The 27,590-nt window shown below is 41.3% G+C and overlaps 2 protein-coding genes across 2 annotated transcripts in view; both read left to right on the forward strand.

Moving 5' to 3' along the window:
- LOC121395196 (zinc finger protein OZF-like) overlaps nucleotides 1–27,590 on the forward strand; it is a 461,594-nt gene that overhangs the window by 246,914 nt on the left and 187,090 nt on the right.
- Nucleotides 1,690–9,730, forward strand: LOC108695552. Its single transcript, XM_041568152.1, has 2 exons — nucleotides 1,690–1,904; nucleotides 7,188–9,730. The coding sequence occupies exon 2, from the start codon at nucleotides 7,314–7,316 to the stop codon at nucleotides 9,138–9,140; it is 1,827 nt and encodes a 608-aa protein (XP_041424086.1). The 5' UTR covers nucleotides 1,690–1,904; nucleotides 7,188–7,313; the 3' UTR covers nucleotides 9,141–9,730.

Raw genomic sequence — 27,590 nt, forward strand, 5'->3', positions numbered from 1 at the left:
ATAGTATCACAGTAACATAGTAACACAGTAACATAGTATCACAGTAACATAGTATCACAGTAACACAGTAACATAGTAACACAGTAACATAGTATCACAGTATCACAGTAACACAGTAACATAGTATCACAGTAACACAGTAACATAGTATCACAGTAACACAGTAACATAGTATCACAGTAACACAGTAACATAGTATCACAGTAACATAGTAACACAGTAACATAGTAACACAGTAACATAGTATCACAGTAACATAGTATCACAGTAACACAGTAACATAGTATCACAGTAACATAGTATCACAGTATCACAGTAACACAGTAACATAGTATCACAGTAACACAGTAACATAGTATCACAGTAACATAGTAACACAGTAACACAGTAACATAGTATCACAGTAACATAGTATCACAGTAACACAGTAACATAGTAACACAGTAACATAGTATCACAGTAACATAGTAACACAGTAACACAGTAACATAGTATCACAGTAACATAGTATCACAGTAACACAGTAACATAGTATCACAGTAACATAGTAACACAGTAACACAGTAACATAGTATCACAGTAACATAGTATCACAGTAACACAGTAACATAGTAACACAGTAACATAGTATCACAGTAACACAGTAACATAGTATCACAGTAACATAGTAACACAGTAACATAGTAACACAGTAACATAGTATCACAGTAACACAGTAACATAGTATCACAGTAACATAGTATCACAGTAACACAGTAACACAGTAACACAGTAACACAGTAACATAGTATCACAGTAACACAGTAACATAGTAACACAGTAACATAGTATCACAGTAACATAGTATCACAGTAACATAGTAACACAGTAACATAGTAACACAGTAACATAGTATCACAGTATCACAGTAACACAGTAACATAGTAAGTCAGGCTGAAAAAAAGACACAAGTCCATAAAGTTCAACCTTAAAGGGGTGGTTCACCTTCAAACAACTAGTTGTTTTCAGGTGAAATTACTTTTTTCCAAAGACTTTTTATATATGTTTTTCTAATATTGAAGTGTCAAGTGAAGTGTCAAGTGTCTTTTTTCACCTTCTGAAGCAGCCCTGGGAGGGGGGTCACTGACCCTGTTAACTATTCTGAATTGATCCATTTGTTATGTTTGTCCCTGCTGAGCAGAATCTCTGGGTTTCATTACAGGCAGCTGTTAGACTTGATACAATAGTTACTGATACTCCAGAGATGCTGCTGAGAAATGGATCAACTCAATGTTATAAAACTGTAACAGAATCTGCACCTGAATTACTGAGCTGTCACTCAAACACCAGAGACATAAACATTCAATTTTACACTTAGATTTTGGAAAAACAGTAAAAAATAAATTATGGAAAGTAATTGGAACAATCTAAAAACAACTGGATTACATTTGCCTGTCTGTTGATTTAGATTGTTAGCTTTGTGTGCAAGGCCCTCTGTTGCTATGTCATTCCGCCTGGTTTTTTAATTTAAAGTAAGACCCCTGTTTGTTAGAAATGAACGCAAAATGCTGTATATAATGCTGGTTTATGTACAGATACAGATAATGTTGGTTTCAGTTTGGCCAATCATCTGAAAACACATCCCACTGCCTCTGTAAGGAATCAGGTAAAACGGGTTTTCCCATTTCTTGAAGAAAAACAGAGAAATGATCTTTATTTATTGTTTCTGCCCAGTCTTCAGCCTTAGAACTGCTCCAGTTGTGTCTCAGCTCAGAGCGTAGGTGGAATAAAACCACAGACTTCTGTTGAACATTAGAAGAATCTCTACAGATTCACCCGCAGTGACCACTCTGACTCCACTCACACTCCACTCACAGCACATTGAGTGTTACTCATACCCAATATCTAGCAGAAGCCTGAGCAGCGTAAGTCTATATATTATTTCTACCTGTGACTGGGATAGCAAGTTTTTATTTGATGTATTCACTCACTGTATAGATATATATGTATATTATGTTTGTATATATATAGTGTATGTTTGTATATATATATATAGAGAGAGAGAGAGAGAGTGAAGAGCATCACACTCACCCCTTAAAAAGACAAAAAGCCCAGATGCTGCCACAAAATAGAATATCAGCATGAAGAACATGGAGCACTTATGGGACTTTATGCCCAAAACTTTAATAGTGTAAGTTCTACACAGAAGACCTTTATGAAGACATAGAAAGAGTTTGTAATGCCCCCCGCTGCACTCTCTTGCTCTCTGGCGGGTGGGCTTCTCTTACAAAAAGGTTGCCATGCACTTCATCACGTGTATGATAATGCTACAACATGTGTAGTTCCCCATCTTTGTTGAGGGCTATGTTATATTTTGCCCTTACTTCCTATTTCTTGTCCTTTTGGTGCAAAATCTCACAATTTACACCTGTTCACTCATTCATTGCCCAAACTGGTTATCTCAGATCCTGCTCAAGCTTTATTATGTGATTGTAAACTATTACTATAGAATAGTGGCCTCTTGGAATGTATTGTATTGGAGATGACCCCTCAGTAACTGACACAAATCATGGAATGTGTATCACATAGTCCGGTTCTGCTAAGAGATCCAGTACATTTTATTCTGATGGCAGAATTTGCAGAAATCCTCTGCTCTCTGGACCCACAGGTTCTGTACAATGAGCTGTTACGAGTTTTAGGAAACTATCTGCCTTTATTTTATGCAGAGAAAAAGATGTTTCTATTGTTTCCAGTAGACTCAGAACTGATTCACCTATGCCCCAGGATTGCTTGATGATTTCTTCAATCCCATTGTATCTAGTGATTGGCTGTTCAGCAACTTTTGGGTCTCCAGAAACAAATACTGGCACTTACAATTGTTTGGTGTAGTTGACCTTTGACGTGAGCTGGAACTGCACTTCTATCCACCCTGTGAATGGAATGTCTGTTTAGTCCATTGATTTTACACACAGAGTTGCAGGTCTTAGCAGTTCCTCTATGGCTCTCACTTTAGTGTGTGGAAAGACTGTTTCTCTCCAAGTGTCATTGATTATGATAAATTAGGAGCCCATGTCCCACAAAGCCTGAATTCCATCCATTGGGCAATTCACAAGGCATCACTTTCCAATAAGTTGCAGAAGTTTGGACTGGTACTTGGGAGTGATACAATTCACTTGACCTGCTATACTTGCAAACTTTTGTCTTTTATAGAGATTATAAACACTGGAATCTATACTCCTGGTTTTTGGGCTCACCCTTAATGTATAGCTGGTCACATGTTGTTCTGGACTCTGATGTTTGGCTACTGCAGGTCCCTCTGAAACAGCCACATCTACAGCTGCTTTGTTACTCTGCACCCTCTAGCAACATATCCACACTGGCCACATTGAAAGCAATTATTATTATTATTATTATTATTAACATGTATTTATATAGTGCCAACATATTTTGTAGCACTGTTGTCATGGCACCTAATGGCTCCCAGCGTGAGTAGTCAGGACCAAGGAAGAAGCCGGGTCAAAAGTTGAGTTTGCGGTAACAAAGGGGTTAAACAAGAGGTTAATCAAAGTCCAGGCAAGATTTTAGGTTCAAAATCAGAGTTTCAGGCAGGGGTCAAGATCAGGACACAGCAGTAATAACACCCAGGAACACCAGCAAAGAGAACCTATATTTGGGCGAGGATACAGCGTCTTGGATGCCCTTTTTGAAATCCGGCACCGGCAGTGACATCATCACGCCTGCATCATTGCGTCGGCACCACAGCACCACATGCAGCCCATGGGTGTCACCATCTTAGATTCACCGTGACTGCCGGGAAGGAAGGACGCAACGCCGGGCGCTCCCAGTGGTCCTGACAACTGTAAAGTTAATGTGTTTATACAACTTAGTCACATGAATTACATTCATAGAACATCTGGAGTTACATACATCACAAACAATACCGGTACAGAAGGTGAGGAAGGCTCTGTGCAAACAGAGCTTACAATCTAAAGGGAAGAGAATAAGACACAAGGTGTGGGAGTTGGCAAGATCAGAATTAAGTGGGTGAGAGATTTAGTACTGTATGTGGTATAGAGTTCCAGAGGAGGGGAGCAGCCCTTGTAAAGTCTTGAATGTGAGCATGTGAGGAAGAGAGAAGAGTTGAGGAGCAGGTTGGGTGAGTATCTGGAGATGAGAGATGTAGGGAGGGGCAGAATTATGAAGTGCTTTGAATGTCAGGGTCATTAATGTCCAAAAAATTGGCATAGTCACACGCATAAAAATTTTGTGCGTCAAAATGACTCAGGCACCCATTGACTTTAATGCATTTGTACAAAATAGGTGCGTGTATAAAAAATTGTCACGGACATCAAAATTGACGCACATTGACTTTAATGTGTTTTGCAGAGGGCTTCCGGTTTGGCGCCCGCAGGGATGGAGGCGCGGAGATAAAACTCCTGCGAATTTGGGTCTAAAATCATGATATAATATCTGTTCCCCCCTGAAGTTTGTCCCTATCGGACTCTGAGGCTGGTCGCAAGACTCAGTGGGTGAAGAGAGGCTGCTTTACTGACGCCCAGACTCCTTAAAACGTTGTTGTGGCTTCTGGTTGTGTTGCCTCAGCAGCCGCCATTTCAGCGACCAAGGCAGCGCGACCTATTCTTGGGCTCTGCTCGTGAGGTGACTTGGCGCTAGATTTTTTCGGCTGTGGCTTGTGTGTGTTGGCGCCTGCTCTGAAGTGGGTTCTTACCGGACTGGACTGGTGGTGCATTTACTCACATCCATATTGACTCTGCTGCGACACTAAACCAGTCACCTCAGCACTCGCCATTTCAGTTGCCGCGCCTGCGGGACTAAGAGTAACCTGATTCTTAATATCCCTGGAAATCGGAATTGTTTATGGTTCATTCACACAGGGGATTATTAAACGTGAGGTTCTTTTGTTGCTGTCAAACCCCTTCTTTTTAGAGGATTTCAATTTAATTGGAAAAAGTCAAATGGCGGCTTTGGATTTGCTGCTGGGACACTGGGGCATAAAGTGTTCAGTTGAATCGGCTGATTCTATATTAGCGTCACCTTATTGACATCTGCTTAAAGGGGACATATAGCATACATTTTCACAATGCATCAAACCATGTCAAATAATGTAAAATAGAAGAAAGTGTTTTTATTTCAATACCTTTTGCATCAAAAAACTTCTGTATTTGCTTGAAAACTGTTCTCAGCCCCTCCCCCTTTGCAACTTCCTGTCTCAGACTGTTCAGTATCTGAGCTGCAGCCGATGGCTCTTTCTGTATAAGCTATAGAGCAGCAGCCAATGAGGGAGGAGTGGGTGTGTCTGTGATGTCACTCTCAGTCCTTCCCTGCAGACTTCTGTTAACCCTTCCTGCTGGTTTTCCCTTCCCTGCTCCTTTCTCTCCCTCTCTGTCCTATTTATTTAACCCCCTCTCTGCCCTGTTTGTTTTCCTCCCCCTCCCTTCACTGCTTGTTCCTTTCTCTTGCCCTGCAATAATTGTGGAAAAGAAAGAAAAGCAAACTTCTGTATAAATAAAACATAATCTGCTGCTAAATGTATTTTATTGTTTTCGGGGGACAATGTGTATGAGCAGTTAGTGTAAGTACCATAGTCATTTTCTACCCAGTATTATGTTGTATTCAAACACCAATCAACGTCTTATGGGTTTTCCTTTGTAACTCCCTGCATCTGTTATTATATGTTATACAATTCCATCAGCTGCATTTATTCCCTTGCAACTCCCTGCACCTCCCTATAAATTGTTCCATAACAGCTGCATTTATTCCCTTGCAACTCCCTGCACCTGATCATAAATTATCCCACAACAGCTGCATTTATTCCCTTGCAACTCCCTGCACCTCCCTATAAATTGTTCCATAACAGCTGCATTTATTCCCTTGCAACTCCCTGCACCTGACCGTAAACTGTTCCACAACAGCTGCATTTCCCCTTGCAACTCCCTGCACCTGATAATAAATTATTCCACAACAGCTGCATTTTACCTTGAAATTTACAAACCCCGACATTGAGATCTTTCAAGAACCCTTCTTTGATATACTCTCTGTTTTACAAAGCAAATGGGATAATGTTCCTTATGATTTTAAGAGAAATCCTATCTATCGTGATTCTATTTTTGTGTGGAAACATTTAATTTCTCAACATAGTTATACAAAAAACCTTTCATGCCAGCTAAACTCTTACTCAAACCCTCAGATTATCAAAAGTCTGCCTCCTTTTTATTTTCTACTAAGAGAAACGTATTAATCTTAGTTAAAGACATTTTTGATCCACTCACAAAATGTCTTGGTCAAAGCTCAAGGAAGAGTATAAGCTTCGTGATGCTGATAGATATTATTATTTAGCTTGTTAATGTGGTCTTTCTCTGCTACATAATAACAAAAATCTGGTTTTAGCTGACCACAAACTAGCAGATGATTTGGCAGAATTTTTGGAACTCCCCTGTTCGATTTCTATTGTGTCTCTATCTAAAAAAACTTGGAATGTTTATGGTACAGACTCACACCCATTATCAAAAACTTCAATCAAATGTTGCAAACTCAAGTAGCTCCCTTAGACTTGGTGAAATCTATTTATAATTAGAATAAATTAATTCTAGCAGAGAGTTGGAGAATACAGCATTTTAAGCTTATCCATTTAGGCTATGAGAAAATGTTTTCTAAAAGTATCTCTAATACTCCTATATCATATTGCCCTAAATGTGATGAGACTAATGTATCACTTCTCCATTACTTTTGGTCTTTCCAAAGATTAATTTATTTTGGAGGGAGGTCCCTAGTTTTTTGAATTCTAGATTGAAGATAAAAATTAAATTGTCTCCGGGTGTTGCTTTACTGCATCTAGATAATAATATGCTTCTGTCATGGTGCTAGAAATCGGCATTCTTATTGGTCATGTGCATCTATAGTTTTTGATCAGTCACATTCTTATGTGTGAATTTTCTTGCACCTGTAATTGTTTTTCAGCAACATCTATAGAAAACTAGGGGACACTGTGGGACAGTGTTATGTTTGGCTTTACATCCCATTAAAGGCTGCCGCGTACCTAGTAGTATGGCTTTGTGTACAGTGTTGTGGGCATTGAAGTTGACTTGCTGATCAGGATAGTACTAGCCAGAATATACTAGTGATTTATGAAATGAGAAATCTAAAATTCAGGAAGGTTTTACATCTATAATAATTAGATTTTTTTTCAGCATCCCCTTGTAGGTAAATAAGCCTGGGAAGGAGAAAGAGGACAGTGTTCTGGACAAGCTGAGGAACTGATCCAATACACAGAGAGAGACAAAGTGAGTGGAGAAGAAAATTGCACAGAGACCAAGATGGAGGAGGAACACAGCGGAAAAATAAAGAGAAAACCTCATTCTGTCCCTGATATGGTCCATAAGCTGGAAATAGAGAAATATGAGCTGGTCGGGCAGATAAATGAACTGCGTAGTATGTCTGATATGTTGTCTGCCTTACTGGCACAGGAATCACATGGAGCTGCACTATGTGGGGCTGAGGGGGCACATAATGAGGGGGGCACAGATGGGATAATGGCCCCTGGATTGGCTCATATTGTGCTGGGTATAAGGACACGGATCTATGGGCAGGAGGCTACAGACCTGTTACTGGATATAAACACGGCTCATAATCTTGTATCTGTATCAGGGGACAGGAAATCTGCTTCCTACTCACTAACACAACTACATTACCCACAATCCCCAGAGAGATTTCAGTATTGGCCTCAGACTTTAAGCAGCAGGACTTTTTCCTCAGGGCGACATTACTGGGAAGTGGAGGGCAGTGAATCAGGAGCCTGGGGGGTAGGGGTGACCTATCCCAGTATAGAGAGGGGAGGGTTTCAGTCTGGTATAGGGAATAATAAGAAGTCCTGGTGTTTTTGGAGATGGTATAATAATATCTATTCAGTAAGACATGACATGAATCAAAAAAATATATGTGAGTCTTCTTGCAGGAGAATCAGGATCTTACTGGACTATGAGGCTGGACATGTGTCCTTTTATGAGCTGAGTGAGCCAATCAGATACTTACACACCTTCACTGCCACATTCACTGAGCCCCTCCATGTTGCATTCAGGTTAGGGGGGGCTGATGCCTGGGTGAGAATCATTAAAGAGAGAGAAAAAGGAGCGGAAGTACTAACACAAGAGACAGAAAGACAGATAAGAGACACTGAGGATTTGACCCCAGACAGAGAGACGTTGTACCAAGACACCCAGATGCAGGAGGAGGATGCTGTGCCTCATATAATCCACAAGGGGGAGACAGAGAGGGAAGAGTTGGTCCCAGAGACTCAGATGCAGGAGGAGGATGTTGTGTCTCATATAATCCACAAGGTGGAGACAGAGAGGGAAGAGTTGGTCCCAGAGACTCAGATGCAGGAGGAGGATGTTTTGTCTCATATAATCCACAAGGTGGAGACAGAGAAGGAAGAGTTGGTCCGGCCGATACATGAACTGTGTAACATGTGCGATACATTGTGTTCTTTACTGGCACAGGAATCACATGGAGCTGCACTGTGTGGGGCTGAGGGGGCAGATAATGAGGGGGGCACAGATGGGATAATGGCCCCTGGATTGGCTCATATTGTGCTGGGTATAAGGACACTGATCTATGGGCAGGAGGCTACAGACCTGTTACTGGATATAAACACGGCTCATAATCATGTGTCTGTATCAGGGGACAGGAAATCTGCTTCCTACTCACTAACACAACTACATTACCCACAATCCCCAAAGAGGTTTCAGTGGGATACTCAGATTTTAAGCAGCAAGAGTTTTTCCTCAGGGCGACATTACTGGGAAGTGGAGGTCAGTGAATCAGGGACCTGGAGGGTAGGGGTGGCCTATCCCAGTATAGAGAGGGGAGAGTATCAGGCTTGGATTGGAAATAATCACAAGAGCTGGTGTTTGTGCAAGGGAGATAATTGCACCTATAAAGTGGTACATAGGAATAAATATTTACCCATCAATCCTTCATGTGGGAGAATCAGGATCTCATTGGACTATGAGGCCGGACGTCTGTCCTTTTATGAGCTGAGTGAGCCAATCAGACACTTACACACCTTCACTGCCACATTCACTGAGCCCCTCCATGTTGCATTTGGTTTAGGGCTGGATTCCTGGGTGAGAATCATTAGTTAGTCCCCTACCCAGTGACTGAAATAACAGCAGGTGTGTAGGCAGGTAGTGCAGCCTGGGAGTGGCCACCTGAGAGAGGAAGCAGGGGGGCCTGGCAGAGAGAACAGCCACGAGGTGGAGAGAGAGAAAGACCAGGGAGCTTCATGTGGGCCCAGAGAGCTGAGAGGCCCCACCAAAAGCTGTTATTTGTATCAGGCTGGTACAGGGAAGCCACATACTGTGTCTGGAGAGACAGGGAGAGGAGTCCAAATTGGAGGAATCAGCACTTGCAGGGGATTTCCATCTGAGTATCCAATGGGACTGGAGTTGCACTGTGTGTCCATAAGTGTTTGACTCACCTGAAGATTCTGTGTAAAGTATCCTAAGAGACTGAGAAGTGAGTATTGTTATCATTCATACTAAAGGAGAACTCAGAGATTACAGAGACTGTGTTGCATTGGACTGAGTGTATAGACTTTATTTCTTTTAGTTAGTCAGACAGTTTGCTCCTGTGAAGTTAGTGAGACTCTAGTGCCACCTGTAAGGAGTGTTGTATGTATAAGTTGCCCATTTACTTTTATTTTTTGTTATTAAAGATTTTTATTGACTTAGAATGATTTATACATACATATAAAGTCAAATTAGACATCTGGTGAGAACATAGTACAGCTCAAAAACATTGTTATCCTTTGTACATTTGTTTTTCTGAAACATTATGTTAAGTACTATATCTATACTAAATCTGAAGTCATTTAACATTAGTTGTCCAAAGACGGTGGTTATCTGAAAAGTAAAAGAAGAAAGAATAAAAGGAAAAGAGAAAGGGACACAAAAAGAGGAAAAAAATCACTAAGGGAAAACTCATAGGTACCAACCCAATTGCATGGATGTAATACTAAAGTGATTAAGTATATCACATTCAAAATAAAACAAGCAAAATATAGGAACCATATGCCATCTGTACATTAGTTTGACACCAGTTTCTAATAGCTGTACCGATTGTGTGGTAGAGGTGAATAGGAGAAAAGCATTATTATTATAAGCCAGTTCTGTTTCCCATTTTAACTGATATGAACCTGGAGTTTGTGAGTTAGCATCCATCAAGGCCACATAATATTGTGAGATCCAAGCCTGTTGGGCTAGTATTTTGGTTAGTTGAATTTTAGATATCTTTTTAATCTTATCATCTGCATGGGATTTCAAATAGCTGTTGAGTTGCAGATACATAAAAAATGTTGTTTTGGATAGCTTAAACTTTGTTTGTAGTTGGTTGAAAGACTGGAATGTCGTCTTTTGAAAAAATCTTCAAATTTTGTTAGACTTGCCTTAGTCCATGGTGTAAGGTTAAATTGTGGAATTACATATTGAAATGCAGCTATTGGATGCAATGGATAAGGGTAGGTAGACCTTCTTTTAAATTATCTGAAAATTGAATTGTGTCCCAAACTTTAAAAGTAGTAAGTGTAGTTGGGAAGGTTTAACCAATTTTGGACAAATTCTAAATTTGATAAAGTCAGATTATTATTATTATTATTATTATTAATAAATTGGTAGGGCCTCTGTTTTGTTAGTATTAATTTTGTAATATAACGCCTGTGAGAATTTGGAAAGAGTATCAAAGAGTGCTGGTAAAGATTTATCAGGGTCAGAAAGGGATAAAATTACATAATCCGCCAACAATGATATCTAATATACCTAGGCGCCTATTTTATAACCTGTTATTAGAGGGTTTGTTCTAATAATTTCCACTAAAGGTTCCATTAATGAAGCAAAAATTAAGGGAGACAGGAGACAACCTTGTCTAGTTCCATTGGTTAGTTTAAAATAAGAATAGTATCCACTTGCACAAATCCTAGCTGTTGGGTTTTTATACAGTACTAATATATTATCTAGTGAGGGACCAGAAAAGCCAAATTTTGTATGAACGCCTTTCAAAATTGGCCAGGCTACCCTGTCAAAAGCTTTTTCAGCATCTAATGAAAGTAGTAAACAGGGATTTTTGTAGATATTAGCATGCAAAGCTATATTGATCAGTTCCCAGGTATTGTCTGGAGATTCCATACCAGCCAGAAATCCCACTTGATCATTCCTGATTAGTATTTTAATAATAGTATTAAGTCTAACTGACGGAATCTTTGTATAAATTTTTATATCTGAGTTAAGCAGTGATATAGGATGGTAATTTGTTACTGAGTTTGGATCTTTCCCTGGCTTTGGTATGGTGGTTATGGTAGCCTGGAAGAGTTCTTCCCTTTCGGTATCATGGGTTGCAAAATTATTAAAAAGGGATACTAAAATTGGGGAAATACTCTGGGCCATTGATCTATAAAAATTGTTAGAAAAGCCATCTGGCCCTGGTGTCTTATTTAGTTTAAGGGTTTTTATGGTTGCTAAAATGTCATCATTTGTAATAGGTTAATTCAATAAATGAAGATGCTCTTCAGACAATGTTGGTAATTTTAAAGAAGATAAGAAATGGTCTATATCCTGTATGGTAGGTTGATTAGTTTTCATGTCTTTACTAAGGTAATATAATGTTGAATAAAAGGACGCAAATTCACCTGCAATTTGGTAAGGGTTGGTGAGAATTTTACCCTCTGAATTTTAATTTGGAAAATTCTAGATTTAGCTTTAGCTTCTTTTAGTTTGATTGACAACAACCTTCCTGCTGTATTATCTTGTGCATAATATCTTTGCTTAAGCATAGTACACTGAAATGTTACTTTTTCGAAGTGGATTTGGTGGATTTGGTGCTTTAAAACTGTTACCTTTTGGGAGCATGCCATGGTTGAATTTTTTTTTCCGTCTCATTAATTAGTTGCAGATTCAGATCTAGTAATGTTTTGCTTCATTTTTTTAGAAGTCAAGCTATAATGTGTCCTCTAAGGAAGGCTTTGTATGCATACCACAAAGTATCAGTTTTAATTTCTGGTGTAGTATTAAAGTTTCTAAATTCATTAGTAAAATTAATAAAATGGTCAATATGTTCCTTTTTGGAGAGATTTGAGTTATTTAACTTCCAAGAAGCTGACGGTAGTGGATTAGAATTTAAGGTAAGCAACATACCAACCAGAGCATGATCCAACCAGGGAACTACTCCAATATATGTTTTCTTAACAAGTTGTAACAGGTATTTGTCTAAAAGAATGAAAGCGAAACGTGAGTGTGACAAATGAACTGGCAAAAAATAGGTATAGTCACGTTCCGTTGGGTGCCATGTCTGCGTCTCAGGTGTGAACAGTACAAGGCTTTAAGGTTGTGAACAATAGAGGTGTCACAAGTGTGAACACTGCAGGGGGTTTGCAGGTGTGAACAATAGTCTCTGCTTGCCCAGTGCTGCTTGTGTGTGCCATTCTCTTCTTACTCAGTGCTGCTTGTGTGTGCCATTCTCTATTCGCCCAGTGCTGCTTGTGTGTGTCATTCTCTGCTTGCCTAGTGCTGCTTGTGTGTGCCATTCTCTGCTTGCCCAGTGCTGCTTGTGTGTGCCATTCTCTGCTTACTCAGTGCTGCTTGTGTGTGCCAATCTCTGCTTGCCCTACACTACCTATGGAATGTAAGCCTGTTAGGGGTTTGTTCTTGGGGTTTGTTAGCATTTGGAAATTGTTGTTAAGGGCCCCTAAGGTGTTTAATCATGTGTTGGGGGTTGTTGTATTATCCACAGGGGAGGATGAGGCATATGGATTTAAGGGGGTGTTTTAACATGACTTCACATATGAGTGATGAGGGATTTTTCACATGAGTGATTTCCCTGCAGTGAGTACCAACCATTTGGTTTTTTGGTGTGTTACCACTGATAATGTGGATATGATCTTAAAAGTTCTTGTGGTAATATGGGTGTGGTTTACAGTGGGTGTGGTTTAAAAGGGGAATTAGCCAACACTGATTTATATTATCGGCCCTCCTCCACATAGACCAGTAAAATGGTGGCCCTCTGTACCACAGAAGTTGGACAGCACTGCAGTATGTAAACATAGAAATAAAGAAAGAGAAAAAGAAAGAAAATATAAAGGTAAAAAACAGAGAGAAAAATATTAGAACCAGAAATACCCAAAGAGAACTCAAAGTGCTTGTCTTGGTGACAGGTGCAGTAAAAGCCATACTGCAACTTAGAGGTGCACTATCCAGGCATTGGGGAGACATGGTTAGGTTTATTAAACAATCAGACCATAAAGAAAAAAATAGAAATAAGACAAATAAAACCACATAAAGACCTTAACCATTTTGTGAACTGGAAGTTCATTGTAACATTGTAGACTTTATTTTAATAAATAGGCTCTTCACTTTTCTTAAGTTTTATCAGATCGCTGGAGTTGTTTTTTTCTGCGGAGATACCGTTGACTAATCCAATGAACATTTTTTGGGATTTTTGGTGTTGTGGTGTCCATTGACATGTCTGACATTCCCCATTCTATTAATGTGGACATTGCTTCCTTAGGGGTTAAAAAATAAAATTGTGATCCATTTCTTGAAATAATCAAGAGTACCAACCCCACTTGTAAGGAGTAGAAGCAAATTCTCTTCTGAGTAGGGATGCACTGAATCCAGGATTCGGTTCGGGATTCGGCCTTTTTCAGCAGGATTCGGCTGAATCCTTCTGCCTGGCTGAACCGAATCCTAATTTGCATATGCAAATTAGGTGCAGGGAGAGAAATCGCGTGACTTTTTGTCACAAAACAAGGAAGTAAAAAATGTTTTCCCCTTCCCACTACTGATTTGCATATGCAAATTAGGGTTCGGATTCGGTATTCGGCCGAATCTTTCGAGAAGGATTCAGGGGTCCGGCCGAATCCAAAATAGTGGATTCGGTGGATCCCTACTTCTGAGTGATAATGCATAGGCTGATAAATTTGCATATACATGTAGATTTTGTATTGCTCAGGAATTTAGTCCTAAAAACTTGTGAAAATAATTCTTTAGTAGTGAAAAAATTAATCCTTACAATGGCGTCTCGTGGTATGTCCATTGGAAGATTTCTTGGCTTTGGGATTCTATGAATCCTATACACTTCCAAAGTAGAGGGCTCTAATTGGGGTAAAAGGGTTACCAACATTGTATGAAAGTATTTGCTCAATTCCCCTTGAGTTATTGATTCTGGAATCCCCCTGATTCAGACATTGTTACGACGTATTCTGTCTTCTACATCCGCCATTTTATCCTTTATGGTTATAATTTGTTTATTAACCATCTCCAAATAATCTGTATATTGGTTTTTGTGAGTGATGGAGCTCATCCACATTTCACTCCAGCCCATCAACCCTGTTTCCAATTTGTTGTAGATCAGTGCGCAAAGTGTCTATGGCCTCTTTAAAATCTGAGTGTAGTGAGGTTTCAAGAAAGTCTAATAAAGTCTGAAGAATTCTCACCATGACTGGAGAGGTGTCCGGCTCTGTGTAATCCTCTAGTGATGGGCTGGTAGCTTTATTAGAGCGATCCGCAAAATCAGGCCTTGCTGCATCATCAAATGGTTTCGAAGTCGACTGCTTTATTTTAGCAAGAAATGCGGTCAAATCCGTATACATTTTTTTTGGTCGCCATTCCAAAGCTCATCGTGTTCCGGTAAAGAGAGTAAAGAGCTTATGCTGTTTGTAGCCGGTCTAAATCCAGTTCCAATGGCGGAGCTCAACGGCACACGTCCGCTCGCATCAATGTCCAAGCCATGTCCCCCTGCCCATTTACTTTTAGATAAACAGTTATTTAGTTAGTAAGAACCAGGTACCCAGTCTCTCCCAATACCACTGCGGAGTGACTCAAGGTTGTCCCACATATGGGGTGAAACACTGACAGAAGGGGTGTCAATAGGGTTACAGGTGCTAGACATTTTGCACAACTTACCTTCATGTTAAAGGACAAAAGAAGCGTCTATACCTTTCATCAAACGGCCCACGTCCGGCAAAGTGACAGGTGCCCCGCCCCTTTCCAATTAAGGCCCCCCCACTACACCCAGCCTTTTGTGACAGAGCCCCTCTCAGTACACCCAGCCAAGGCTGACACCATGTGGTTTGGAACAGCCAATGGATTTGGTTAATGAATATTAATGTGTGTATAGAGGAGGGGCATGTTAGGGCATGTATAGCATTACACTGGTCATGCCCAAGGCATATCCGGAATAGAATAAAACATTGGTCTTTGTGCAAAGCCCTTGTACAACTATTATATTACTGTACAAAGTGCTCAATGTGGTTGTTACACAATCATGCGGCGAAGAAAGAATAAAAAACAAATACTACAAAGGCAATATTTTAATCCCTGCACCCCAGGATTTTATGGGGGTGTTGAAAACCCATAAAGAGAGATTGAAAAACACAGATTAAAAAGAAAAGACATGAAAGATGTGGATAAATCAGCAAAATGTTTATACATTGCATAAACCTGTTGGAAAAAACTTTAAAAGAAACAAAGTAAATGTTTCAGACATGGACTCACAGTGGCAATCAGATCCGGTATCCATGATAGATTTGTATAAAATATATATTGCCTGTAATAGATGTACTATCAAAATATGCAAGGTATTATGGACTGCGTAATAACACAGGAACATTTCAGAGAATATTTGAAGAGGATCGACTAATACCACATAAAATACAAACAGAATGTGGTAAAGAATTCATGAATAAAGAAATTTAGCAGCTTTTTGATAGTTACCAAATAAGTCATTTTGTACAGATGGTGTGAGATGTGCAGTAGTAGAACAGTTTAACCGGACATTAAAGACAAAAATGTGGCATTATTTTACAAAATGTAACACTTATAGATACATTGATATTTTAAATAGCTTAGTATATAGCTACAACCACACATATCATTCACCAAGTCAATGTAGGCCAGCTGATATTACAAAACAAAATGTTTTAAAAATTGGGAAAAATATTTATTTACTACGGATATGTCTTCTAAAAAGATTAAGCTCAGATTTAATAATCTGTGACCAAGTGAGAATTTGTAAATATAAAGGTACTTTTAGTAAAGGATATGAGCAGAGTTACACAGATGAAATTATCACCATTTATGATATAAACACGAAAAGGTCCCAAACTCCTTAATAAACTGAAGATGTGACTGGGGAGCCCATAGATGGTTCTACACAGAAGAAATACAAAACGTGCCTCTAGATCACCAGTTTATAGACAGAATAGAGAAAATAATAAGCCTGATTTTACATTAAATCTTCTTAGTAATTCCTTATGCTTCCCTATAAAGAATGGCCCCTCTTCTCTTTCAAAGATATTCTAGTTAACGGGAAAGCTGATCTCTGTTATCATCGCCTCCCATGGACCTCGAAGGTCAATAGCTTTTGCTAATTTGGTGGTATAATTAGTTGGTGTTTTCAGGGTAGATTTGAGAAGATACATTGCTGGGCAGTGTCATATAGAATGACCCATTATCCATGGTCTATAATTGTGTTATCTGATTCTCCTCAATTGATTCTCCTCAATCCAACTGTTAAACGTTAGTGGGTAGCCCAGACACTTTACAGACTATTGTAGAATTCCTTTCATTTTTCTCTGTTTTATTATTTTCTCTATTCTGTCTATACGCTGGTGATCTAGAGGCACGTTTTGGATTTGTGTAGAAAGAACCATCTATGGACTCCCCAGTCACATCCTTCAGTTTATAAAGGAGTTTGGGACCTTTTCGTGTTTATATCATAAATGGTGATAATTTTATCTGTGTAACTCTGCTCATATCCTTTACTAAAAGTAACTTTATATTTACAAATTCTCACTTGGTCACAGATTTTTAAAGCGGCTTAATCTTTTTAGAAGAGATATATCCATAGTAAATATTTTTCCAAATTTTTAACGCATTTTGTTTTGTAAGTGTCACATTAAAAAATGGATGCATGTGTAGCGCACCCGTAGGTGTAGCTTTTACTGTGGATTAAGGCTATGTGTGACTAGGCCAAACTGCCTGCAGATGTGCCCAGGCCCCCAGAGTACCCATGCAACTCCCTGCAACTTCCCGGTACCTGGTTCAGGCCGATGCAGCAGAAAATCAATCCAACACGGTTACTGTGCAGTCAAACGTAACTGATTTATTGGAAAAAGGAAAATAGCATAGGGATCAATCGTGCCATAAACTCTCCAGACATAAACGGACAAGTTTTGATGCAAATGATATTACACAAACAATATTGAAAAGTAACACACCACTCTCTGAGGATCTTCCTCTGGATCTCACCCTCTCTCACTGGGTGATGAATCCCTCTTAGTGGGCAGTCTTAACAGTCACGAATTTCCCTTGGGGTCTTGTGTCTTGGCTTCGATCTGGTCCTCACCTCACCCTTTCTGGGATCTTGGATCTTGGCACACTATCTAGTCCTCAACTCACCCTTAGGACAAGTCCCTATGCTAGTGGCCCAAATGCCACGGGGGTTCTAACCCCACTATTCCTCCTCGTTGGAGCGATGGCTGCTCACTACACAACCTAACTCACCTTTTACTCCTAGAGCGACTATAACACAGATAAATCCTCACACTGGCTATACCTAATCTATGCAGAACCAGGTCCCTGGTCCTATAGTACCTCCCTGGGAGGCACCCAGAGGAGAAAAGGCCCAGAACCCCTCTTCTCTTTTCTATTTATCAACTCCCCTATTGTCCTCTAGTGGTGGCTTACTTTAATTGCTCCACCCAAACCATGGGGTCTCTACACATGGTTTTTACCTCCAACAGCCGCCTTATGTGCCAGTGGGAAACTATACCTCCCAACATATGGAAAATGTGTAAAAACAACTGGGCAGTTTGGGTGAAAAGCAGCCAGGTGACAACCCTACCACAGAAGTGCTTGTGCAAATACATTGTAGGGTGAAAAAGCTCTCCCACCTGCATATGTGTCATTTCCATTGAGATCAGTGGGAAGCAGTTGGGGGATTGATTTGCTGCCGGTGGGAATCCACTAATTGTCACATTGTCAGTGTATGTACAGCCCATAATTCCACTCCCCACATCCAATCAGGTCTGTGTATAAGAGCAGCTACAGAGTCCAATAAAGATCCGACTGTAAGAGAAAGAGCAGAAAGTAAAATACAGTCACATCTGTACAGTCAATGTCTGGAGACAAAACTGAAGTTAGAAATGAATAATGTTATTAGTGAAGATGTTTAATCAGGTGATGTTTGTCACAGAGGAGGATAATGATAAAGATTATTGTTCCTGATGAGACAGAACTGGAAAGTGACAGCACAGTCTGGTTAAAGGAACAGTAACACCACAAAATGTAAGTGTTTTAAAGTAATGAAGATATCATGTACTGTTGCCCTGCACTTGTAAAACTGATCTGTTTGCTTCAGAAACACTACTATAGTTTATATAAACAAGCTGCTGTGTAGCCATGGGGGCAGCCATTCAAGCACAGGATACACAGTAGATAACAGATAAGTACTACTATAGTTTATATAAACAAGCTGCTGTGTAGCCATGGGGACAGCCATTCAAGCACAGGATACACAGTAGATAACAGATAAGTACTACTATAGTTTATATAAACAAGCTGCTGTGTAGCCATGGGGGCAGCCATTCAAGCACAGGATACACAGTAGATAACAGATAAGTACTACTATAGTTTATATAAACAAGCTGCTGTGTAGCCATGGGGGCAGCCATTCAAGCACAGGATACGCGGGAGATAACAGATAAGTACTACTATAGTTTATATAAACAAGCTGCTGTGTAGCCATGGGGGCAGCCATTCAAGCACAGGATACACAGTAGATAACAGATAAATACTACTATAGTTTATATAAACAAGCTGCTGTGTAGCCATGGGGGCAGCCATTCAAGCACAGGATACACAGTAGATAACAGATAAGTACTACTATAGTTTATATCAGGGGTGTCCAAACTGCGGCCCGAGGGCCACATGCGGCCCAGGATGCATATGAATGTGGCCCAGCTTGAAATGCTTGGTTCCCAAGGAAATAGGAGAAAGGGGGACTCTGTCCATTGCCCAGTTAGTAATAATAATATAATAATACGTCTATTTATTATCCAGGTGTCCCATATTCCAGTGTATAGCTCCATCTGGTTATCCAACTGCCATTGTAGTTCTTTTCTGTGTATTTCCTTTACTTACAATTAAAAGTGTATTTTATGTGTGGCCCCAGACAATTTTTCTTTTTCCAATGTGGCCCGGCGAGCCAAAAGTTTGGACACCCCTGATTTATATAAACAAGCTGCTGTGTAGCCATGGGGGCAGCCATTCAAGCACATAATACACAGTAGATAACAGATAAGTACTACTATAGTTTATATAAACAAGCTGCTGTGTAGCCATGGGGGCAGCCATTCAAGCACAGGATACACAGTAGATAACAGATAAGTACTACTATAGTTTATATAAACAAGCTGCTGTGTAGCCATGGGGGCAGCCATTCAAGCACAGGATACACAGTAGATAACAGATAAGTACTACTATAGTTTATATAAACAAGCTGCTGTGTAGCCATGGGGGCAGCCATTCAAGCACAGGATACACAGTAGATAACAGATAAGTACTACTATAGTTTATATAAACAAGCTGCTGTGTAGCCATGGGGGCAGCCATTCAAGCACAGGATACACAGTAGATAACAGATAAGTACTACTATAGTTTATATAAACAAGCTGCTGTGTAGCCATGGGGGCAGCCATTCAAGTACAGGATACACAGTAGATAACAGATAAGTACTACTATAGTTTATATAAATAAGCTGCTGTGTAGCCATGGGGGCAGCCATTCAAGCACAGGATACACAGTAGATAACAGATAAGTACTACTATAGTTTATATAAACAAGCTGCTGTGTAGCCATGGGGGCAGCCATTCAAGCACAGGATACACAGTAGATAACAGATAAGTACTACTATAGTTTATATAAACAAGCTGCTGTGTAGCCATGGGGGCAGCCATTCAAGCACATAATACACAGTAGATAACAGATAAGTACTACTATAGTTTATATAAACAAGCTGCTGTGGAGCCATGGGGGCAGCCATTCAAGCACAGGATACACAGTAGATAACAGATAAGTACTACTACAGTTTATATAAACAAACTGCTGTGTAGCCATGGGGGCAGCCATTCAAGCACATAATACACAGTAGATAACAGATAAGTACTACTATAGTTTATATAAACAAGCTGCTGTGTAGCCATGGGGGCAGCCATTCAAGCACAGGATACACAGTAGATAACAGATAAGTACTACTATCAGTTTATATAAACAAGCTGCTGTGTAGCCATGGGGGCAGCCATTCAAGCACAGGAATACACAGTAGATAACAGATAAGTACTACTATAGTTTATATAAACAAGCTGCTGTGTAGCCATGGGGGCAGCCATTCAAGCACAGGATACACAGTAGATAACAGATAAGTACTACTATAGTTTATATAACAAGCTGCTGTGTAGCCATGGGGGCAGCCATTCAAGCACAGGATACACAGTAGATAACAGATAAGTACTACTATAGTTTATATAAACAAGCTGCTGTGTAGCCATGGGGGCAGCCATTCAAGCACAGGATACACAGTAGATAACAGATAAGTACTACTATAGTTTATATAAACAAGCTGCTGTGTAGCCATGGGGACAGCCATTCAAGCACAGGATACACAGTAGATAACAGATAAGTACTACTATAGTTTATATAAACAAGCTGCTGTGGAGCAATGGCAGAAATTGAAAAACGACTATATGGCACAGGATAAATAATGGATAACAGATCCCATTAGTCAGGCAGAGCTTATTTGCTATCTGCTGTGTAACCTGAGCATTTTCTCCTTTGAATGGCTGCCCCCATGGCTACACAGCAGCTTGTTTATATAAACTATAGTAGTACTTATCTGTTATCTACTGTGTATCCTGTGCTTGAATGGCTGCCCCCATGGCTACACAGCAGCTTGTTTATATAAACTATAGTAGTGTTTCTGAAGCAAACACACCAGTTTTACCAGTGAAGGGCAACACTACATGATATTTTTATTACTTTAAAACACTTTTATTTTTTGACGTTACTGTTCCTTTAATGAGATGCTGAGGATGAACATTATTACACTATTACACTATTACACTATTACATTATTACACTATTACACTATTACATTATTACATTATTACACTATTACACTATTACACTATTACATTATTACACTATTACACTATTACACTATTACATTATTACATTATTACACTATTACACTATTAATTACACTATTACATTATTACATTATTACATTATTACACTATTACACTATTACACTATTACATTATTACATTATTACACTATTACATTATTACATTATTACATTATTACACTATTACACTATTACATTATTATACTATTACACACAGACAGTTACACATTAGAAATAGAATGAATATGTTGGTGAGTTGTGATCAGTCTCAGTCCAATACTCAGAGATGTGGTTGAAGAGAGAAGAATAAAGTGTTAGAGCTCTGGGTGTTAGTGCACGTTGCTCCAGACACAGATATAGATGGGGATACAGGAGGGAATTATATGATTAAAGGGGAAATGGACTGGATATAAATGTGTTTCATGAATTAGTCAGTGGAGACAAAGGGACTGTGAGTTACAGAGGGATGTGGGGCAATATGAGGGCTGGTTTAGTCACGTGTCAGGGAAGTGTCAGGGGCCCATGTTCCAGTATCAGAGGTGAATACGTCACTGTCACTCTCCAGTACTGGGCCCAACACTCGTCACGTCACAGCGGGGGGAGGGGCAGCGAGGGCTCCACCTACTGACGTGTGTGGCAAATGGAGGCGCCTGGGACTGAGTGTGAGTGACACTGTGAGTGTGAGACTGAGCTCATACAGACACCCACTTCACCAACCCGTGTTCTCCAAATAAACGTTATGACCCAGACAATCTCAATGTTCAGCGCTCAATGTCACGTGTCAGTCCATGCAGCTCCGCCCACTGTGTCCCCGCCCCCCGCAGCTCAGTCCCGAGAGGAATACAGTGCGACTCCCGCCCCCCTCATATAAGAAGCGACTCCGTAACTTCCGAGACGTCACATCCGCCTCTCTATATCAGACCACGCCTCTCTATGTTCAGATCCCGCCACTTTATGGTTCCTGGAGGACTGGAGCAGAAGTTCCTTTTACTTTCACTTTTCAGAGTTTGGCGGTTCAGTCTCCCGAAACTTCGGCCTGAGAATTCGGCCTCAAACGACCCAGAGACCCTGAGATAGTGATCCCGACCCCCCGGGGTGTGTGTAAGTGTCTAGTGATTGTGTCTGTCAGTGTTTCACCTTCTCTCTGTGTCACACAGACTTATACTGAGTCTCTTATCCCTCCTCCTCCCTCTGTCTTCTACTCACTCCTCGTTATTTACTCTTATACATTTATATACCTGACTCCCTGCTCCCTCCTGACTCCCTGCTCCCTCCTGACTCCCTGCTCCCTCCTGACTCCTTCATCTCCTGACTCCCCAATCTACTCCCTCCTGACTCCCTGCTCCCTCCTGACTCCCTGCTCCCTCCTGACTCCCTGCTCCCTCCTGACTCCCTGCTCCCTCCTGACTCCCTGCACCCTCCTGACTCCCTGCACCCTCCTGACTCCCTGCACCCTCCTGACTCCCTGCACCCTCCTGACTCCCTGCACCCTCCTGACTCCCTGCACCCTCCTGACTCCCTGCACCCTCCTGACTCCCTGCTCCCTGCAGCCTCCTGACTCCCTGCAGCCTCCTGACTCCCTGCAGCCTCCTGACTCCCTGCAGCCTCCTGACTCCCTGCTCCCTGCTGAGTCCCTGCTCCCTGTGTTACTAGTGCGCCCCCTGCTGAGCAGACTGATCTCACTGGCTCTTATTTATTTATATAGAGAGAATATCAAAGTGCTGAGAGGGGGTGGGTGTAATTGCTGGGTGGGTGTGGCCAGGGCCGCCAATAGGGGGCAGAGCTGTACCAGACCCGGTGCTTTTAAGCCGCCCCCCCCTAGCGTCGCGAAACCCACTGAAGTTTCCGAAAACAGCCGAGTTGAAGTCCTGAAGCCACAAGTTCTACTGACACCGACGTGTGTTTTTTATTCTATTAAACCCCCGGCCGTCAGTGTATTATTTATTAGTCTATAGGCCCCTGTGACGAATGTTTTTTAAAAAATATTCTCTTGGGCCCCAATGTTTTTTTAAATAACTTGTATGGGGGGCCCTGGCGCCAATGTGTTTTTTTTAACTTATAAGGGGGCCCTGACCATCAATGGCTTTTTTATAACTTGTGTGTAGCGGGGGGGGGGGTTACCATTTTTAGCGCTGATGTCTGTGTGATCTTTTTACTGTGGGGGGGGAATCTGGGGTGGGAGTTGGGGGCCTGGCCAGGTGGGGCCCCGAATATGTTGTTGTACAGGGCCCCATGATTTCTAATGGCAGCTCTGGGTGCGGCTCTAGAGTTGGGGAGATTCCTGTGTAACCAGAACAAATAAGAGACACGACTGATCCTGTAGCTTTTAGATCTTGGTCAATAACTGAGAGAGGAAAATGGGAATAAAATCTCAATACAAGAAATGTCCCATTAAACTACTTGTCTTACTCACAATCTAAGGGCCCCTCTTGTCTGATTCTTCTGAGACCCCCCCCCCACTAATGACATTTCTTTGTCTCATTGCAGAGTCTGGAGAGGAAAATGTGGCCCCTCCGTGTCGCCCTCCTGTTCCACCTGTCACTCTCCTTCCTCCACTTTTCACTCTCAGGTGAGAACTTGGGATTCCTACACTCACTGCCGGGGGGGGAATAGTGGCCTGGGGCCAGTCAGTGGGTTATTGCTGGGGGGGGGGGTCACATTCATAGCCCTGTGTGTCCTGGGGGGCAGTGTTGTTCCCAGTTATATAGAGGGTCTGTGCCACAGAGATTTCCTGTATATGGAATTATTATGGGAACAATCCCACAAGGGAAGAGACTCCGCTGATAAGAGACAGTTGTGTAGAAGTGGTGAGAGACAATGAGACACGTATGTAGGAGAGACACCAGGACACACACGGTGCTGCCACCAATCCCCTCCATGTTCCTCTTATTCCAGTCAAATTCCCAGTTCCTCCTCTCCAGCCTCAGTGTAAGGTGAGTGGCACAATATGGCTGCTCTCTCTATCTGGGGGGATGTAAAAGGGAAGCAGTTAATCTTCAGTAATTGGCCAGTTACTGTGACTAACAACAATTTGATTGGTTGCTATGGGCAGCATCACTTTTATTGAAAATCTGTCTTTTTAAATCAGCTCCATAATGTATTATTTTTACTAATGCAATAAAACAGCTGACAAGTGTTACTGATAGAGAATCAAAAACCGTATTGTCAGTTACCAACCCCCCCAGGAGCCAGCGCCATGCTCCCACAACACTCCTGACATTTCCAGTAAATGAGAAACAGTTCCAGGAGAATATCGTCCAGCCACCATTAAAGTTCCAAATCACAATAACCAGATGATGTTGAAACAAGACACAAGACCATCAAGTTCAACCTTTATAAAACCTCCCCAAACACTACTGATCCAGAGGAAGGCAAAAAACCCACCTGAACCCTCTCCCATGTGATCCACAGGGGGATAAATTCCTTCCTGACTCCCAAGAGGCAATTGGATCCTCAGGGTAATAGAAGGGTGGGCAGTTCCTAGTGACTCAATAAAGTGCTAGTAATTGCCCCACCATTCAGTTATTGAGAATTGCAGCTATGGGCAGAGTCCTGTATACAGACACACTGAGCTCTGATACAATTCCCACCTCCTCACAAAGACCTGCCGATTTCCTTCCTCTGTGTGGGGAGAGAGTTGTCTTCTGTTCAGTGTGAGGGGCATTAGTCAGCAGTTATATCTATTAAAGGGGAAGAGAATCACCCCCACTCAGCTGTCTCCTCCCACCTGCTCCCAGAATGCAGAGCTGCTGCAATGCCATTGGTGCTGCCATGTTTGCTGGTGTCACTTTTGTTCCCAGGTTGAACATTAGTGATCATGGGGCAGATCTGTGATCAGTGGGATGGTGCTTTATCCCATAGACTCAGTCTCGTCGGCGGTACTGGGCTCCAGCGCTAAGCTGATCTGCCAGTTCACTCCAGTAGTCGATGCCAAGAACGTGGAGATCCGATGGTTCACGCGCTCATTCCGCCCCTACGTGCATCAGTATAAGAACGGGGAGGACAATTACAGGGAACAGATGGAGGAATTCCGGGGCAGGACAGAGTTAATTAAACAGGACCCAGGGGGTCGGAACCTTAATCATCAGTAACGTCACCCTGGCCGACGAGGGGCGATACAGTTGCTTCTATGAAAGTTGAATTATAGAAACGAGTCCAAGGATTATGGTCTCCCCAATGTCCAGCAATGAGTAGGGCTCTCCTCTGCCTCTAACAAAATTCTTCAAGCAATGAAATTGCTGTATCCCTCGAAGGGAAGGGGAATAACAGAAAGTTTTTATAGTGTAATATTTCCACACTCAAATGATTCACCTTTAGTGTTTATTAAACCTTAAATGCATTTATAACTTTACACCTTTTTATGTGAGAAAACTTGTCTGATTTACAATCCCGTGTAGAAGGGACTGAACACCTTATATATGCGCATGTGGTCTATTAACCCTTAAGCAACCTAATCACCATTCACATCTATCTGTGCAACGTCAAACACTCCCCAGTGATAGGTGGTGAACATGTCATTTGGGATTAGGAAAAGGGTAGAAACCAGTCTCCGGAATCCTAGTGTTTCCACTGGTATATTATACTCACAAGAGCTGAGCTGAAACACACGGGTTCAAATAAATCTTGTCCAGACTCTCCTTATAACTTCAGATAGAGATAAAAACAGCATGTGCGGAAGCGCTTTCATACGCTTTAATAAATAATTAAATATACACTCACAAACATATTCTTGTAACACTCATTCAGAATAACCACGTGTGGTCTGTGTAGCACTTCAGTCTCCTCCGCGTCCCTCAGAGCTCCGTGCGATTTTCCAAAGACGGCGCTTCCACAGATGCAGAACATAATCTGGTATTATCTCTCTGTACAGACTATGAGCACATTTAGGGACTGTTCCTGCTGAATTGTGCTTAGTACAGGGAATACCTATATATCCATTCTTTCCTCATTCTCACTGGGTTTATAGTTCTGTGTAACTGTCATTGTGTCTGTCCCTTTCTCTGCACTGCTGCTTCTGACTCCTGATACAACTTCCCAATATCCATTCATTCCTCATTCTCACTGGGTTTATAGTTCTGTGTAACTGTCATTGTGTCTGTCCCTTTCTCTGCACTGCTGCTTCTGACTCCTGATACAACTTCCCAATATCCATTCATTCCTCATTCTCACTGGGTTTATAGTTCTGTGTAACTGTCATTGTGTCTGTCCCTTTCTCTTCTCTGCACTGCTGCTTCTGACTCGTGATACAACTTCCCAATATCCATTCATTCCTCATTCTCACTGGGTTTATAGTTCTGTGTAACTGTCATTGTGTCTGTCCCTTTCTCTTCTCTGCACTGCTGCTTCTGACTCCTGATACAACTTCCCAATATCCATTCATTCCTCATTCTCACTGGGTTTATAGTTCTGTGTAACTGTCATTGTGTCTGTCCCTTTCTCTTCTCTGCACTGCTGCTTCTGACTCCTGATACAACTTCCCAATATCCATTCATTCCTCATTCTCACTGGGTTTATAGTTCTGTGTAACTGTCATTGTGTCTGTCCCTTTCTCTGCACTGCTGCTTCTGACTCCTGATACAACTTCCCAATATCCATTCATTCCTCATTCTCACTGGGTTTATAGTTCTGTGTAACTGTCATTGTGTCTGTCCCTTTCTCTTCTCTGCACTGCTGCTTCTGACTCCTGATACAACTTCCCAATATCCATTCATTCCTCATTCTCACTGGGTTTATAGTTCTGTGTAACTGTCATTGTGTCTGTCCCTTTCTCTGCACTGCTGCTTCTGACTCCTGATACAACTTCCCAATATCCATTCATTCCTCATTCTCACTGGGTTTATAGTTCTGTGTAACTGTCATTGTGTCTGTCCCTTTCTCTTCTCTGCACTGCTGCTTCTGACTCCTGATACAACTTCCCAATATCCATTCATTCCTCATTCTCACTGGGTTTATAGTTCTGTGTAACTGTCATTTTGTCTGTCCCTTTCTCTGCACTGCTGCTTCTGACTCCTGATACAACTTCCCAATATCCATTCATTCCTCATTCTCACTGGGTTTATAGTTCTGTGTAACTGTCATTGTGTCTGTCCCTTTCTCTGCACTGCTGCTTCTGACTCCTGATACAACTTCCCAATATCCATTCATTCCTCATTCTCACTGGGTTTATAGTTCTGTGTAACTGTCATTGTGTCTGTCCCTTTCTCTGCACTGCTGCTTCTGACTCCTGATACAACTTCCCAATATCCATTCATTCCTCATTCTCACTGGGTTTATAGTTCTGTGTAACTGTCATTGTGTCTGTCCCTTTCTCTTCTCTGCACTGCTGCTTCTGACTCGTGATACAACTTCCCAATATCCATTCA

Source organism: Xenopus laevis, chromosome 6S (genome assembly GCF_017654675.1).
Source record: "Xenopus laevis strain J_2021 chromosome 6S, Xenopus_laevis_v10.1, whole genome shotgun sequence".
Taxonomy (NCBI): domain Eukaryota; kingdom Metazoa; phylum Chordata; class Amphibia; order Anura; family Pipidae; genus Xenopus; species Xenopus laevis.